Source organism: Somniosus microcephalus, chromosome 17 (genome assembly GCF_052327205.1).
Source record: "Somniosus microcephalus isolate GS21.2 chromosome 17, FLI_Smic_1.0, whole genome shotgun sequence".
In the NCBI taxonomy this organism is placed as follows: Eukaryota; Metazoa; Chordata; class Chondrichthyes; order Squaliformes; family Somniosidae; genus Somniosus; species Somniosus microcephalus.
The window spans coordinates 69,656,934-69,670,765 of NC_141003.1; the positions used below are offsets into that span (position 1 = coordinate 69,656,934).

The 13,832-nt window shown below is 47.6% G+C and overlaps 1 protein-coding gene across 2 annotated transcripts in view; it reads left to right on the top strand.

Moving 5' to 3' along the window:
• Positions 1-482: 482 nt before the first annotated feature.
• The window catches only part of tspan33a (tetraspanin 33a), a 39,490-nt gene continuing 26,140 nt past the window's right edge, over positions 483-13,832 (top strand). The window contains exon 1 of one of the 2 annotated variants that reach the window (XM_086010612.1): positions 483-847. In XM_086010612.1, coding sequence (XP_085866738.1) covers positions 758-847 — 90 coding nt within the window. In that variant the 5' untranslated portion in view covers positions 483-757. The remainder of the gene's footprint in view (positions 848-13,832) is intronic. The other variant, XM_086010611.1, reaches the window with a different exon arrangement.

Genomic DNA, 13,832 nt, shown 5'->3' on the forward strand with positions numbered 1-13,832 from the left:
CCTCACTGCAATGAACCCATCGCCCCAATGCAGATGGAATTGGGACCCTTCCAGGCTCTTTTGCCCCACCCCCTCAATTCCCCCACCCCCTCAATTCCCCCTCCCCAATTCACACCTCAAAGAATTCCCTCCTCCCTCAATGACCACTTTGCAATTCACCCACAATGCTCACCCTGCAAATTCCCTCCGCCTCCTCATTTTTCTCTCCCCCTGAAATTCTCTCCTCCGTTATTCCCTACAAAAAAAATCCCTCCCTCCACCGTCTTCCTGGTTTCCTCCACACCTGTAACCATTTGAATGAGGTCACGAGGGCAGGGGTAGAACAACAGGTGAAGAACAACCTAACCTGGTGGCAGCAATTACGGCCGCCCATTGTTGCGTAGCGTGATGGGCAGCGACTGGAAGCGAATGAGAAGCGCGGATCGGCGCGGCTGGTCCAATGGCGTGCTGGGGAGGGCGGATCAGGGGAGCGAGGGGTGGGTCAGGGCTGCGGGGAGCCGCCTTGTCCGCGCTCGGTTGATCTGCAGCGCCGGCTCGTCAGTTTCGTGTTAATTTCTGGGGTAGGCGGACGCGCCGCAATCGAGTAATTTCCTCACCCTCATTCTTTCACCGCCGGGAAGCACCATTGAATGTAATCCTCAGCCTCTCCCACACCCGGAGGATGCTGATTTAATCCGGTTTAATTTGTGCAGCGGGACCTTTTCTGATTCAGTTTGCAAATAATTGCACGTTACATCCAGGGGAATCTTAACGAACCATGGCTCGAACTCGCACGCAGGGAGAGGATTTCACCTTCGTCAACCCCGTGGTTAAATATTTACTGTTTCTGTTTAACATGCTGTTCTGGGTAAGTGATTCCTTTTCATTATCTCTTGATAAACTGGTCCTGAGTCTGTCTCTAAAGGGAGATTTATGTTGGGCTTCGTGTTCAGTTTTTTAAAGGCTGTAAACTTGCAGCTTAGCAACCTGCCCCTCTTCTCAGTCCAGGCATGTTCAGCGAAGCACTGACTGAAGCGCACAGCGCATCTAATCCCCTCACATCATTCAATACAGTCAGGCCAACCACTCGGGGCTTTCCTAGCAACAGTGTTTTAGTAAAATGGTGGGTATTTTTTTAAATGCTGGAGGTCCCCTACAGTTGCTTGGACAAATATTTTTTAAATTAACTCATTTGGAATTTTTCTGGGAATTTCCCCCCTCCCCCAAGCAATTGTTGCTTTCAAAGAGGTGTGTGAGATTTTACGCACCTCCCCCCCCCCCCCCCCCCCCCAAAAAAAAAACCCCAACCCCCTTATTGAATGGGGACATTGGACTGCTTGGTACCTGGAATACTTAAGGTGTGGAGATGCCGGAGTTGGACTGGGGTGGACAAATGTAAGAAGTCACACAACACCAGGTTATAGTCCAACAGCTTTATTTGAAATCACAAGCTTTCGGAGCGCTGCTCCCACTTCACCTGAAGAAGGAGCAGCGCTCCGAAAGCTTGTGATTTCAAATAAAGCTGTTGGACTATAACCTGGTGTTGTGTGACTTCTTACATTTGGAATACTTAAAGCAGCACCGTCTGCAAACAGTTCCCCCATCGTCCCGGGAACGGTTCACGGTTTCACCGTAGATCGAAACCGCGCAGAGCGATTCTGACTCTCCGTCCCCCACCTCTCCTCCACACACACACACACACACACACACACACACTGTTTGCCAAAATGATTTCAGCCCCTTTAACTCTGGTGGCTGAATCCCAGGTTACACACTTGACACTTAGTTGATTTCCTCTTGTACCTGTTTACTAAGCATTGAGTAAATATCAAAAATCTACCTATAATCTGTGATCTGTAAAAATCCTCCTGTCAACCTTTCACCCCTCCCAGATTAAGAGGTGCATTTATATAGCGCCTATCATGCTTTACTTTTGATGTGTAGTCACTGTTGTAATGTAGGAAATGCTGTAGCCAATTTGTGCACAGCAAGCTCCCACATACAGCAATGTGATAATGACTAGATCATCTGGGTTTTTTTTCATGATGTTGGTTAAGGGATAAATATTGACCGGGACACTGGGGAGAACTCCCCTGCTCTCCGAAATAGTGTCACGGGATCTTTGGTGTCCACCTGAGAAACGGGGCCTCGGTTTAACGTCTCATCTGAAAGATGGTACCTCCGACAGTGCAGCGCACTCTCAGTACTGCACTGGAATATGTCTCTGGAGTGGGACTTGAACCCACAACCTTCTGACTCGGAGGCGAGAGTGCTACCAACTGAGCCACAGCTGACACCTAACAAGTGTTTGACCGAAAGGAGCAGCTTTATTCTATAAGATGCCTGACCTTGTTCCTGACACTGGGCCAGTCCTGTTTTAAAAGGGGATGTGATTCCAATCAGAAGTGGGCCCATGTCCCCTACCCCATGAATTAACTGGCGTGGGTTATTCAGTTCAGTTCATTTTACCTAATCATTACCACACCTGGCTATGTGTCCCTTGCACTGTGCTTCAAATGATTGATTTTCAGTGTTGTCACTATGGGAGGGTCTGAAATCTTCATCCTGTGTTTACTTTCAACTTGTGATAAATACCCAGCAGAACCAGGAAAAACTTGCTCTTGATGAGTGCCTTTCATATCCTTAGGAGGTCAGCAATGGTTTCCCTTCCCACTGATGCAATGTTACATCTAGAGTTTAAGGATCTGTCCTTGACCCCTTCCTCTCTCTCATCTACATGCTGCTACTTGGTGACATCATCTGCAGACATGGGGTCAGTTTCCACACGTATGCTGATGACGCCCAGCTCTACCTCACCACCATGTTTTTTGACCTGTCCACTGACTGTGTGCTGTCAGACTGCTTGTCTGTAGTGCAGCCCTGGATGAGTCGCAGTTTCCTCCAGCTAAACATTAGGAAGTCCGAAGATCGAAACATCAGTCACTGCCGCAAACTCCATACCCCTGACATCGACAACTCCATTATCATTGTATCATGTGGCTACCAGGATGGTAGATGGTGAACTAGATGGACTTTAGTCTTTTTTTGCCTAGCAATTCCTATGTTCCTAAGAGCATAAGAAATAAGAGCAAGGGTAGGCCATACGGCCCCTCGGGCCTGATCCGTCATTCAATCAGATCATGGCTGATCATCGACCTCAACTCCACTTTCCTGCCCGATCTCCATATCCCTTGATTCCCCTAGAATCCAAAAATCTATCGATCTCAGCCTTGAATATGCTCAAAGACTCAGCATTCACAGCCCTCTGGGGCAGAGAATGCCAAAGATTCACAACCCTCTGAGTGAAGAAATTCCTCCTTATCTCAGGATGGCCGACCCCTTATCCTGAGACTATGCCCCCTAGTTCTAGACACTCCAGCCAGGGGAAACAACCTCTCTGCATCTACCCTGTCAATCTCCTTCAGAATCTTTTATGTTTCAATGAGATCACCTCATTCTTCTAAACTCCAGAGAGTACAGGCCCATTCTACACAATCTCTCATCATAGGACAGCCCTCTCACCCCAGGAATCAATCTAGTGAACCTTCGTTGCACTGCCTTGAAGACAAGTATATCCTTCCTTAGATAAGGAGACCAAAACTGTGCACAGTACTCCAGGTGTGGTCTCACCAAAGCCCTGTACAATTGTAGCAAGACTTCCTTACTCTTATACTCCAACCCCTTTGCAATAAAGGCCAACATGCCATTTGCCTTCCTTATTGCTTGCTGTACCTGCAGGCTAGCTTTCTGTTTCTTGCACGAGGACACCCAAATCTCTCAACACCAACATTTAAAAGTTTCTCACCATTTAAAAAAATATTCTGTTTTTCTATTCCTACCAAAGTGAATAACCTCACATTTCCCCACATTACACTCCATCTGCCACCTTACTGCCCACTCACTGAGTCTATCTATATCCCTTTGCAGAGTCTTTGTGTTCTCCTCACAGCTTACTGTCCCACCTAGCTTTGTATCGTCAGCAAGCTTGGATACATTGCACTCGGTCCTTTCCATCTAGGTCATTAATATAGATTGTAAATAGCTGAGGCCCCAACACTGATCCTTGCGGCACCCCACTAGTTACAGCCTGTCAACCTGAAAAAGACCCATTTATCCCTACTCTCTGTTTTCTGTCCATTAACCAATCCTCTATCCATGCTACTAATTACCCCCAACCCCATGAGCCTTTATCTTGTGTAATAACCTTTTATGTGGCACTTTATTGAATGCATTTTGGAAATCCAAATATTCTACATCCGCTGGGTCCCTTTATCTACCCTGCTAGTTACATCCTCAAAAGCCTCTAATTTGTCAAACTCTATTTCCCTTTCATAAAACCATATTGACTCTGCCTCATCATGTTACGATTTTCTAAGTGCCCTGATACCACATCCTTAACAATGGATTCCAGCATTATCCCGATGACTGATGTCAGGCTAACTGGCCTGTAGTTCCCTGTTTTCTCTCTCCCCTCCTTTCTTGAATAGCGGTGTTCCTATTCAGTCCTCCTCCGGGCCACTGTCTTGGGTTGAACCAGTCCGTTCACAACCCCAGTGTCTATTTGACCCTGAGCTGAGCTTCCAACCCCATATTCTCCCCATTGTGAAGACCACCTACTTCCACCTCCGTAATATCACCCACCTCAGCCCATCTGTTAAAACCCTCATCCATGTCTTTGTCGCTTCCAGACTCGACTGTTCCAACATATAAACAGAAAATGCTGGAGATACTCAGCAGGCCAGGCAGCATCTGTGGAGAGAGAAACAGAGTTAACGTTTCAGGTCGATGACCTTTCATCAGAACTCCAGCCCTTTAGAGTTCTGACGAAAGGTCACTGACCTGTAACGTTAACTCTGTTTCTCTCTCCGCAGATGCTGCCTGACCTGAGAATTTCCAGCATTTTCTGTTAATATTTCAGATTTCCAGCAACCGCAGTATTTTGCCTTTGACTATTCCAATGCTCTGCTGGCTGGCGCAACGTGGGACTCTTGGAATTTTGGGCCCGTTAAATTTTGGCAGCTTGTAGGGGGAGAAAAAAGACTTCACTTGATCTTAACAGCAACAACTTGCATTTAAATACAGTGGCACCTTTTAAGGTGTTCGGCAAAGTAGGAGCATGATCTGTGTTTCGTCTCCCAGTGTAGACAAGGTCGCAGCTTGTGCAGTGAGCACGGTGCACTGGATTGGAGGAAAGGCATCAAAATTGCTGCCTCGCATTGAAGGAGTGTTTGGGGCCCTGGGCAGTGGTGTGGGAGGAGCTGAATGGGCAGGTGCTGCATCTGTTACCAGGGCAGCAGGAGGCAGGGGTGTTACAAGGTTGAACAAGGGCACCCCAAAGGGAATGCTCCTTCCTGTGAGCAGATAAGGAAGGGGAGGGATAAATTTGGTTCTCGTATCAGGTTGTAGGTGGTGAGAAATGATCTGGTGAATGCGCAGACTGCTGGGGTGGCAGTTAATGGCAAGGGGCACCCTAAGAGTGGAGGCATGGAAACTGGTGCAGATATGGTCAAATGGCCACAGTTGAGGTACTTTAGAATAGTTAGAGGTTCTGTCCTTTCACATTTGGGTTGTCTGGAGAAAGCAATTTGAGCTGTGTGACATTGGGGGTACGGGGCCCGTCGCTGTGACACTAGGGGTATGGGCCCGACACTGGGGGTACAGGCCCGTCACTCTGACACTAGGGGTATGGGCCCGACACTGGGGGTACGGGGCCCGTTGCTGTGACACTGGGGGTACGGGCCCGTCGCTGTGACACTGGGGGTCCGGGCCCGTCGCTGTGACACTGGGGCTCCGGGGCTCCGGGCCCGGCGCCACAGGCCTGTTGGTATAACAATGGGAGTAATTTAAGTTGATGAATTTTTGTGTCACGTAGTTACATATTGGCTCGTTTGCTGCATTTCAGACACTGTTTATGGGGGTACTCTGAACCCATTGAACCCTGACCTTGTATTCTAGCTCCAGTGATTATTTCCCACATATAGGAGCTCAGGGTCTTGTCCTTGAGATTAATGGACTGGTCAGAATCATTGATAGTGCTGATTGAATCGTGTGCTTCACACACTTAGATCCCTGACACTGTCATTGCCCCTTGCCCCTGTGACCGTGATTAGCAGGAGCACTGACTCTAAAACCGCAAACCTTTTAGCAGTTTCTGATGGGATGAAGGTTCCACAGATCCTGTAGAAACCATTTAAATGGTTTCAGTTTTCAACATTTGCACCTTTCTACAGACCATCATGGTATAATACAGAATCCGTGGTACATTACACATGATGTGGTACGTGCCGTTACATACACTGAGGTCTAATACTGTCAATCGGGGTCACCCTTACCCAAGAAGGTTTTGGCTTCACTTCCTACTGCAGTGCGAGCATGTAATCCAGGCCGACACTCCAGTGCTGCATTGTTGGAGGTGCCATCATTCGTAAGCTGTTAAGGCACTGCTTGTTCAGTTGATGTAAAAGATCCCCTGGCACTATTTGAGAACAAGCAGGGAGTTCTCCCAGTGTCTGGGCAAAGATTCAGCCTCAACCAGCATCACCAAAAACACATTGACCACTCATTCACCTCATTGTTGTTTGTGGGATCTTGCTGTGTGTTTTCAATCACTGTTGAACATGACGGTCAGTGCGCTTTCAAACAATTCACTGTGTAAAATGCTTTGGTATACATCTGGGAGACCTAATAGGTTCCTAAATAGAAAGACTTGCATTCATATAGTGCCTTTTGGACACTCCAAAAAGCTTTACAACCATTGAAGTACTTTTGAAGAGTAGTCACTGTTGTTGTGTAGGAAATGCAGCAGCCAATTTAGGCACAGTAAGATCCCACAAACAGCATTGTAATTTACACCAACATTGTATTTATATAGCACCTTTAACATAGTAAAACATCCCAAGGCGCTTCACAGGAGCGATTATCAAAACAAAATTTGACACCGAGCCACATAAGGAGAAATTAGGGCAGGTGACCAAAAGCTTGGTCAAAGAGGTACTTTTTAAGGAGCGTCTTTAAGGAGGAAAGAGAGGTAGAGACGGAGAGGTTTATGGAGGGAATTCCAGAGTTTAAGGCCTTGGCAGCTGAAGACGCGTCCACCAATGGTTGAGCGATTTAAAATCGGGGATGTTCGAGGCCGGAATTAGCGCAGATATCTCGGAGGTACGGGGCGGGGGGGCTGGAGGAGATTAGAAATAGGGAGGGATTTGAAAACAAGGATGAGAATTTTCTAAATCGAGGCGTTGCTTAACCAGGAGCCAGTGTAGGTCAGCAAGCACAAGGGTGATGGGTGAATGGGACTTGGTGCAAATTCTCACGTTGCTGTGTTATTTATGCTGTTTAATTCAAATTATTGGGTACAGTAGTTTGTTTTTCAGCACACACAAACGACCTTGAATTGTCGGAAGCAGGCTGCTGGAGGTCGGAGCAGAGTGTTTAATATCATCCCTCGCATCACGTGACCAGCCTGCCCCCTCCGAATGGCCTTTCACTCGCTGGCAGTTGGCTTCACAAGGTCAACTGAGTTGCCATGGCGTTAAACGCAAGTTCAGTTGTGGAGGTCACGAAGCTAATATTTATATCTTCAAGGGAAAACAGATGCTTGACATATTTAGCTCTTGCTTTCATGCTCTCTTTTGGTTTGGAAGCTGGGGACTGCCATATATGTTTAAAGATATTAAAGGGTATGGGGAGTGAGTGGGATTAGACTGGGTGGGATACTAAAGGGTACTGGGAGTGAGCAGGAATGTAGGATTAGACTAGGGATATTAAAGGGTCTGGGAAGTGAGTGGGATTATGGCTTGCGCAGAAAAACACTAGCACAGACTCGATGTGCGGAATTGGTTTTGTTAATTCTGTAACATTTTTTGATTCTAAACTTTGCCTTGTCTACACTAAATTTCCACAAGTAAAAGAATATGCTCAAGGTCACCACTGCTCTCGGCAAGGAAGTAAAACCGCCATTTGCTGCTTCAGTTCTGTGCCAGTCTTGACCAGTTCTGGAACAGGTGGTTGCGGCCCAGGTTTGTACTGAGTGTGCTGCTCACAGCCAGGGTGGCACAAAGGGGGCTCCACGATTGCCTTCTGGGCTCAGATGGAGAGGGCAGATTCCCACTGCTCATTGCAGACCCTTGGCGTGGGCAATATTGGTTGGGCTCTGTGCTGCTTCATGGTCGAATAGCTAGCTGTCGCACGTGAAGTATTGGCATTTGCCTGAAGTACTGGAGGCCAGTTAGCAGCCGAGGGCGTCTTAGCTCAGGCGCAGTCGATGGTTTTAGGACAGGAGCAGAATAAAATAAAATCCTGTTTCCAGAAATGAAAAAAGGGAGGAAAATAGTCATCTCACTGGCAGCTTACGCTCACCATGAGGGCTGGAGCGGTTCACTGCCAACATCTCGGGCAGCAAATGCCCGGCCTTGCCAGTAACACCCACATCCCGAGAACAAAGGAACAGTCTGACGCTTGGCCTTGATGTTGGAAAGTCGACGGGCTTGGAGTTTATATGGTCACATGGTTCCGCTTTACTGTGCAGGGACGGTTTTGAGGCAAATGCGTTCTATAATGAGCTAGAAATTGAGGTCAGAGTACGCCTCCGACCCGCGAAACATTTCCGCACCTACCTCCAGGTGTCCAGGCTGCAGCGAGTTTGGGTCACGGGCCTCCAGGCGTACGTCTGCGTAAAGGCCCACGGACGCAGGCGGTTCGGAAGCGTCTCTGGGATCACGTGGGCCCGGTCCTCCAATCACAAGGGCGATTCCATTAGTCATTTATGAAGGGAACTCCCTAATGAAATGCAATAGAATCCCCAAATAATTAAACGATTTACACAATTCTAAAATATAAATGTGCTGAATTTCAACTTTATTCATAAGTCTCTTCATTACACCAAATACAATAAAAATGTCATTTTTGATCATTTTAACATCTTAATACGGGCCAATATTTGCAAAAACTAATTTATTGTGTATGCATCGCTTTTTATTTTAAATGTTTATTTTAAGGCTTACTAGCCTTAAGAGTTTTGTGGGCAATTGCCAGGCAGCAGTTGGGCAAATAGCCCCACTCTGCGCCAGCGACACTGATTTTACAGTTGGTTCAGATGATCTGCCAAGGCGTACCATGACTGATCGCAAGTCCCGGGCTTTGCGCAAGCACTTGCGGAAGCCCGGGAATTGCGGGGCCCTTCAGATGGATTACGTGAGCGTACGCCATAACGGAGACTGCAATTTCTGCCCCGCTAACAATTAACCACTGTAAGCCAGATCTGTACAAAGTAAACACACTTTTTGATACGGGCGGAATAACTTGGCGTGCCGCCTGTTGCCACCCATCGGTTGCCGCCCAAACGGGCACAGTACTTCAGCTGATGACCTGTTTTGAAAACACAGAATTAAAGCAGTCTGATTTAAAATGGGGTAGCTGAGCAGGACAGGTGGATAAGATGGTTAAGAAGGCACACGGAAAACTTGTCTTTATTAGCCGAGGCATAGAATAGAAGAGCAGGGAGGTTATGCTTGAATTGTATAAAACATTAGTTCGGCCGCATCTAGAATACTGCGTGCAGTTCTGGCCACCACATTACAGGAAAGATGTGATTGCACTAGAGAGGGTACAGAGGAGATTTACAAGGGTGTTTCCTGGGCTGAGGAATTTTAGCTATAAGGAAAGATTGGATAGGCTGGGGTTGTTTTCTTTGGAACAGAGGAGGCTGAGGGGAGATTTAATTGAGGTGTATAAAATTGAGGGGCCTAGATAGAGTGGATAGGAAGGACCTATTTCCCTTAGCAGAAGGGTTAATAACCAGGGGGCATAGATTTAAAGTAATTGTCAGAGGTTGAGAGGGCAGTTGAGAACTTTTTTCACCCAGAGGGTGGTGGGGGTCTGGAACTCACTGCCTGAAAGGGTGGTAGAGGCAGAAACCTTCACATTTAAAAAGTACTTGGATATTCACTTGAAGTGCTCTAACCTACAGGATTACAGACAGAGACCTGGAAAGTGGGATCAGGGTGGATAACACTTTGCCGGCTGGCGCAGACGAGATGGGCTGAATGGCCTCCTGTGCTGTAAATTTCTATGATCAGGCCTGCCAGCCAAGAGGGCAGAGTTTTGTACTTAATTGGCTGCAAGGCACTTTAGGAAGCCCCGAGGTCATGAAAAGTGCTATAGAAATGCAAGTCTTTCTTTCAAACTCGTATAGCCTGTATGTCCTCTCACCTCTTCCAGTATAAGCAGTTAATGTCCATGTCTGGTTGTCCGCTCCCTCAGGCCTGTAATATTTTCTAAGGCTTCACAACAATATTGCCTGTTTATTTCTCTTGGATTCTGTATATCAATTGTCCCAACCCACCCCCGGTTGGTGACGAGAAAGACACTGGAGATCTGTTAGCTCGACCTTTCTATGCTATTAGTGGTGAGGGGGTGGGGGAGGGGAGGGACACAGTGAAACCTATATAACCAGAGAAGAAAAATCATTCTTTTCCTCCAAAGATCACCTCGTCAAACGCCAAAAAACAAATGAAGATCTATTAATACTGGGAGTCAAGGGAAGCAGGAAGAGAATGTGTCAGTAATTGGAATGTGAGTGTATGGTTCAGTGACTGGGTGTCCGAGGAGATCCTTGGAGTTATTGATAGGCACTTGTGCAGCAACCTGAAACTGGGCATCTGTTGAACACTATTCCTCAAGGGGACTGGAATACAAAACGGTGGACGTTATGTTAGTAATATAAAGCTCTGGTTAGAGTATATTTGGAGTATTGCGTTCTGTTCTGGGCACCGCATCACATCAAGGATATATTGGCCTTGGAGGAGGTGCAGCGTGGGTTCACCATGATATCGGGGCAAAGAAAAGGTTAAATTGAGGACTGGTTGCATAGACTAGGCTTGTATTTCCCTTGATTTTATAGAAGATTAAGTTGTGATCTAATTGAGGTGTTTAAGATGATAGTTGTTAGGGTAGATAAACGATTTCCTTGATGGGGGGAGTCCAGAACAAGGGGGCATAACCTTTAAAATGAGAGCTAGGCCATTCAGGGGTGATGTCAGGAAGCACTTCTTCACACAAGGGTAATGGAAATCTGGAACTCTCTCTTTTCCCCCCCCCCCCCCCCCCCCCCCCCCAAAAGCTGTTGAGGCTGGGGGGTCAACTGAATTTTTGTTGAGTAAGGGTATTAAAGGATCTGGAATTAATGCGGGTAAATGGAGTTAAGATGCAGATTAGCTGCGATCTAATTGAATGGCCTGTTCCTCTGCCCCGTATTCAAGGCCTGCAATGCCAACCATCCAGTTTGTTTCAGCGTAGTTGTTCTACCAAACTTGACTTTGCCAACTTTTTGTCCCCCCAGCTCCAACTCAAATGGCGGTCTGTCTATGTCTACATTGCCCACTTAGCTCATGGATGGAAGGTCAGCTTAACGTGGAGTAGGCTATCTCCCATAGGCCGTAGATAAGGGTGACCTGCATCCTAAGTGACCCCCCGGACACATTTAGTGTCATTGGGTTAGAACCGAGCACCCCCAGGTGGTGGTTTTACAGTTTTTTAAGTAATGATGGGCCTCCATAGTCTAATTTCTAGTGAGTGAGAAAATCATGGCCTCCTCATTCCCGCGACTCTGCCATGGCTAAGCGACAGGCCCCGGCCGCAGTCCTCCTCTCATCATCCGGAGCTGAAGACAGAACGGCTGATTTTCTGTACGTGCGAGTGAGACTGGTTTGCCCTTTTTGTATATTGGGCCAAGTCAGTCATGTTAAAACCGATTTGCAGGGGAGGTGGGGCAGTGACCAGCATTTATCCTCCCTGCTTCCATTTGTTAAATGTCTGAGGCAGGCCGTGGCAAGACGGAGCCCAGACTTGCAGCAGCTGGAAGAACAAATCGGGGCAACTTATTCCAGCTCGGTTGAGAGCTCCTCATCCCAGGATACACATGACGTAGACACAGCCTACGCTGCACCCATCACTGGCGTTAATATACACTGTTGGCACACGGCCATGTGAATAATCCAAACAGGCACAGCCCATCAGTGTCTGACTCCACTCCTTCCTCACACATGCTTGCACACAGGTGTGTAGAGGGAGACACGCAAAGGCTTGTACAGTACATGGAAAAACACAGATTTGCACACACCCACACAATCCAAACCTCTTCGGCTGTATCAAGCTCTTGCTCCCAGCCAATATAACAAATGGTGCAAAGAAACAGCAATAATGTTCTGTCGCACGACTGAGAGTTCCAGCGTTGATCCAGGGTGTCCATGGTATAAATTCAGAGTCCATAAAGAAATGACGTCTATTATTTTACAAACACACATGGTGGCTTATGTTGCAACCCATCATTGCGATGTTTGCAAATGATATCGCCATGATGAAAATAGCACTGTGTTCATCTCCCTCCATGAACAAAACTAAAACCAGTTTGCCCGCCATATTTTGGAAGACCCAGCTCCTTTGATGGTTCCACTTTGATATTCGACTAGGCCCTGACTGGGGTCCCCCCCCCCCCCCGGGCCCCGGAGTCAGGCCCGGTGCTGGTCATTAATGTCCATCTGATAAATGGGCCACATTTGCTGTCGATTCCGTCTGAAGCTGAGTGGTTTTTATTTGGACGTTTGTGTCTTTGGCTCCTCCCTGTCTCACTCTTTGGATCCAATGGGCACTGGTCACTAACCCCTTCCTCTTTGGACAGGATGAAACAGTGCAGATCCTTCCATGAGGTGTGTCTGTGTCTGTCTGTGTGTGTGTGTAGTGTTCACGATGAGGGAGATTGTACATGGGCTGTGGGGAGGAGTGGATGAATGAGCTGACTGATCTTTTCTTCTTTCCTACTTCATTTATATTCTTTCCACTGTTTTCTCGGCCCTCCTGATGGTGACTGGTCCTGGGGTACAGACTGACGGGCTCTGATTATACTATGGCACCTCACCCTAAAGATCATTCTGGGACCCTGGTGACATTTGACTTGTACCTGGAGAAGTTTGGGGGCGGGGACGGAAGTGAATGGGGAAATAGGAAAACTTCAAAGGTTTGATGGCGGTCGCAGTGCGCTGGCCACCCTCCATATGTGAGCCTTGAGTGCACGTGCTGGTGAGCTATTTAACTTTGGTGGGTGTTGTGTATGTACCTTTTAAGAGAATAACTGGTCTCAGACTGCAGTACCGGCAGTCACCACCCCTGTATAAAAGGCGCTAGTAAGCCTCTGTAGTTTCAGTTTCCCGATTGACTCCTTTCAGTAAAGACTTGTTTTGTTCAACTCCTGCTGTTCGTGTCTCAATCATACACTGACATAATAGTGGGTATCACAACCCAGCCAGACGCGCCTGCCCCCTCCTCACCTGAAGTGTACGGCACACTTTCCAGCAGGATTAGTGGTCGGAAGCATAAAGCCATGCACTTGGCAGGAGAGGGAATCCCTTTGAGCTGTCTCCTGCAGGCAGTGTGTAAGCGAGGCTTGGTGTGTGCGCCAAAAGATGGGAGGTTTTTCTCCATGCACGCAGACTGACGACAACAAAATGGGTTGCGACTGCCTCCAACTCCTCACGGAGGCTGAGAGGGGCGACTTTCACCCCCTCGATTCCGGCCGGATTTGGATCTGGGTGGAAGGGTGGAGTTTATCTCACCTGAGTCGACCTTTGAGCCTGCCAATCAGCCCTGTTTAATTGCTGGAGACTGACCAGCTTTGTTTTGTCTCAATAAACTGGCCTGATCTCCTCCCCACTGCGCCCCCCCCCCCCCCCCCCCCAAACAAAAAACCCATTACTAGAGTGCTAAATCCACCTTCCCAGCAGAGTATAGAATGATCCCACTGCTATTCCCCTTCCTGATGCACAGCCATTCTGCTGCAGTATTGCTTTGCTTTATTCTTG